Source organism: Salvia miltiorrhiza, chromosome 5, assembly GCF_028751815.1.
Source record: "Salvia miltiorrhiza cultivar Shanhuang (shh) chromosome 5, IMPLAD_Smil_shh, whole genome shotgun sequence".
Classification (NCBI taxonomy): domain Eukaryota; kingdom Viridiplantae; phylum Streptophyta; class Magnoliopsida; order Lamiales; family Lamiaceae; genus Salvia; species Salvia miltiorrhiza.
Window position 1 is genome coordinate 24,973,289 of NC_080391.1, and position 3,588 is coordinate 24,976,876.

General features: G+C 40.4%; 1 protein-coding gene across 1 annotated transcript; it reads left to right on the plus strand.

Annotated features, from left to right (window-relative positions):
- The first annotated feature begins 760 nt into the window (after positions 1 to 760).
- On the plus strand, positions 761 to 2,167 carry LOC131025702 (DELLA protein RGL1-like). Its single transcript, XM_057955493.1, has one exon. It carries the CDS (start codon positions 761 to 763, stop codon positions 2,165 to 2,167), a length of 1,407 nt encoding a protein of 468 aa, XP_057811476.1.
- The last annotated feature ends 1,421 nt before the right edge of the window (positions 2,168 to 3,588 follow it).

Consider the following 3,588-nt stretch of genomic DNA (forward strand, 5'->3'; position numbering starts at 1 on the left):
GTTGGACTGAGATCATCAAAGTCATAACTAGATGTAAACACTGAGCACCGGCCATTGGAATGCATGACCACAGACAGTTGCTATTCCTTCACCACATTTTGTCATGCAATCCATCGAGATCACATAATCTTGTTGTTTACAGTTCAGTTTACTGTTTTTATAAATTAATAATTTGTTTTTATAAATTAATAATTTAATAAAGCAATTTAAAGACTATTTACAATTCAGTTCCCTTTCGTTAATAAATTAATTAAAAAATTTAAAGACCGTACCGTCGTGTGGACTTGAATCTAAAACTTCTGACATTGGACATTAACCATTTACTGCTAAGCCAACACACACACATTTCAGTTTAACTTTCTTTGAAGATCGTATCAAGGTAGACTCAAACCCACGACCTATGGTCTTGGAAACACCACGCACACAGTTCAGTCTACTTTTTTCAGTTATCAAGTGAAAAACAAGTGAGGATTCCTTAGAAAATGCATAGTGATTCACAATGAGTAGCTCACTGTCTTGGGATATCTTCTGCTTGAGGCGGCTGTTGAACTATTCGACTCACAAAAGTCCTAAGACAAAATTCCCTTGTTTGATGTAACATATATACATAATACAATGTCAACGCAAAGGTGTGGAATATGTTTCAAGAAAAGTTGTCTTTTGTCTTCGTTTATCTCAAGAAGCTCTCCCAACATTCACTCATATAAAGTCGATATCAAGCTCTATCTTTCACAACTTCATCTTGCTCCTGTCATCAACTATGGCGGACAAGAACAACCTTGAAATTACTGCCCCTAATTTGCAGGCGTCATTTGCTCTCTTGAGCAAGTACAGGAATCAAACGAAGCGTCTGAGAAATGGTAAAGAGGAGGAGGATGAGCCTAGCCAGCCGCGTCGTCTTCAAATGGCTGAAGCATTATCTGCAGTAACCATCGTCAAAATGGCTCTTCTATACCACTCCACATCTCTAAACACGGGTGATTCTTCCAATCTTGCAAAATCAGTTGGTATTTCTAATGAGAGTGAAAATCATTTGAAGCATGTTTTGAGGCTTCTCGATGCTGCCGAGAAGCTGTCGAACCAAGAGTATGATGAAGCAGAGGAGCTGCTGCTGTCTGTCCTCTCCTCAGGTCCTCTTCCTATAGACAGACTCATCACTTGCTATGCTGGATATTTAAGGGAAAGAATTGATGTAAAGAAACGCAGAATCGATTTGGAGAGAGAGGTAAATCACTTCGATTTGGAAGAAGCAATGATAGATCTCAAAGCTGCTATGTTTGGTTGTGAGCAGAAATTCCCCCTCCTTCAGATCTCAAACTACGCCGCAATCCAGACCATTTTAGACAGTTTGGCATCCGCAGAAAAGATCCACTTGATCGACATCGGTAGGAAGCTCTGCTCCTACTGGATAGTGATGATGCACGCTCTAGCCAACCGCAAAAACTGCCAACTGAAGCAGCTCAAGATCACTGCAGTCTGCACACCTATGTATGATGTAACAGGAAGAGGGGAGCTGCTGTCATCTATTGCAGAGTCGATGAACCTCCCTTTCGTGTTCAAAATGTTGTACGAAGAAGAGAAGGTGCTCGAGAAGGTTGGTTTGGAGTGCGAGGCCGGCGAAAAAGTGGCGGTTTACATGGATCACAGCCTGCACTGTTTATCAGCTTGCCCCAAGAATGTGGAAGGCTTACTAAGAGGCCTCAAAAGGCTGAATCCTCACGTGATGGTAGTGATTGATGTGGAGGAGAGTTTCCCAACTGCAACTTTCAGCCAGCGATTCAGAGGGGCGCTGTGTATCTCAAGCGCCGTTGTGGACTGCATAGAGAGGTGCGTGCAAGGCGACAGGCGTTACACCGAGATCATCGAGAAAGTGCACTTCGAGGAGACAATATGCAACGGCGTGATGAGCGAGGATGCAGGTGGGGAGAGCTTTAGCCATCGGCGTAGGATTGATTTCTGGAGGGAATATTTCGCGAGATTTGGGATAATGGAGAGAGAGATGAGCGAGGGGGCTATATGTCAGGCGCGGGTGATGATGGGGGAGAGGCCGTGCTGGAGCAGCTGCAGTCTCAGCATCAATGGGAAAAGCATCATCCTTTGCTGGAAAGGAATCCCACTGCGCTTCGTATCTGCATGGAACTTCCACCAAGACAACACTGTATCGTAGGAAATACATTTATAGCCTCTTTTGTAACTAATGCTCCAATTTGCCTTTCTACAACGACTTGCCTTATAAGTTATGACTTCAACAATAAAAACTTCCAAGTTATAGTACATACATGTCATGTTTTTTTTTCATTTGAATCTATCTATACTTACAATGCCCGGTACAAAGAAGCATTCATATATCCATACACACACACATATGTAAATATAATAATACTCCCTTCGTCCCACTAAAATTGGTTTGTATTCCTAAACTTTTTGCTCTTCTTCTATCGCTTGAGGCTCTTCATATGAAGTTTCACTTTCAAGCTCAATGGTCATACATTGCTCTTTTGAACTCACCACAGTAATGCTTGGGAATTGACCCGACTGATATAGATTGCTAATAGCATTGCCATTTGAGTCATCTGAGTCTCAAACACCTTCATCTAGGTCCCTAAAGCAGCAGTGGTAGACTCAAGCTTCTTCATATCCTCTCATTCGACTTGGAGATATATTTCATCGGCAGCTCTTCTAGATTATGCTTCTTCTCCTCATTGATGACTCCATTGGTGACAAAGAAGCCTGGTGGAGCCTGAAGCGCATTATTCGGATTCCCATAAGATAAATTGGGATGTGGGCACCCTCCATGATAGAACTGTTGCCCACTCTGATTGTTTCCCTGCTGTCCTCTTTCAGATCCATCATGCTAAAAATTCCTGAAATTTCAATTGCTGACAAAATTTGCCTCTTCCAACATCATCGGATTTTCCACAGCTGACTCCATCTTAATAGTAATCAAGGCATTTATCTTGGAAGTCAATGCAACAATTTAAGTGGTTAACACAGTAACCGAATCAGAATTTGTGGTGGCAGCAACATTCTTCAAATTTACCCTCTCGATTGGCCATTAATAATAGCATGTAGTACCCATGGTATCAAAAATCTCCATAGCTGCTCATGCACTACCTGAAAAAACTCCAGAACAAAAAAAGAACCAGAAAAATAAAGAACATAAATTAAAAAGACAAACATAAAAATTCATATTAGTCTCAAACAATTCACAGATAGTACTATTAATAAATAATTAGTCCCCGACAACAACGCCAAAAATTTGTTCGCTTATTTTATTAACACGCCGCAAGTGTACGTGTGCAATTGTATATAGGCAAGTAAGGTCGTATTCCACATAGACCAATTAATATTAATTCATATCCTAAATTATTATTCTCTATCTGGACAATAGAATTGAAGGTTTGATTTTTAAACTATGAAAAGTAAATATTGGAAAATAAATAAATCAAGCTGCATGGAAGAATCAAGAAGAATTAAATTATCCCAAGTTAAAGGTTTCAACAGATTGGAAATCTCAACAGATTTAAAACAACAATCAAGATAATTCTCCTAGGACAATCTCAGAGTTAGTTTATACCCACTCTTGTG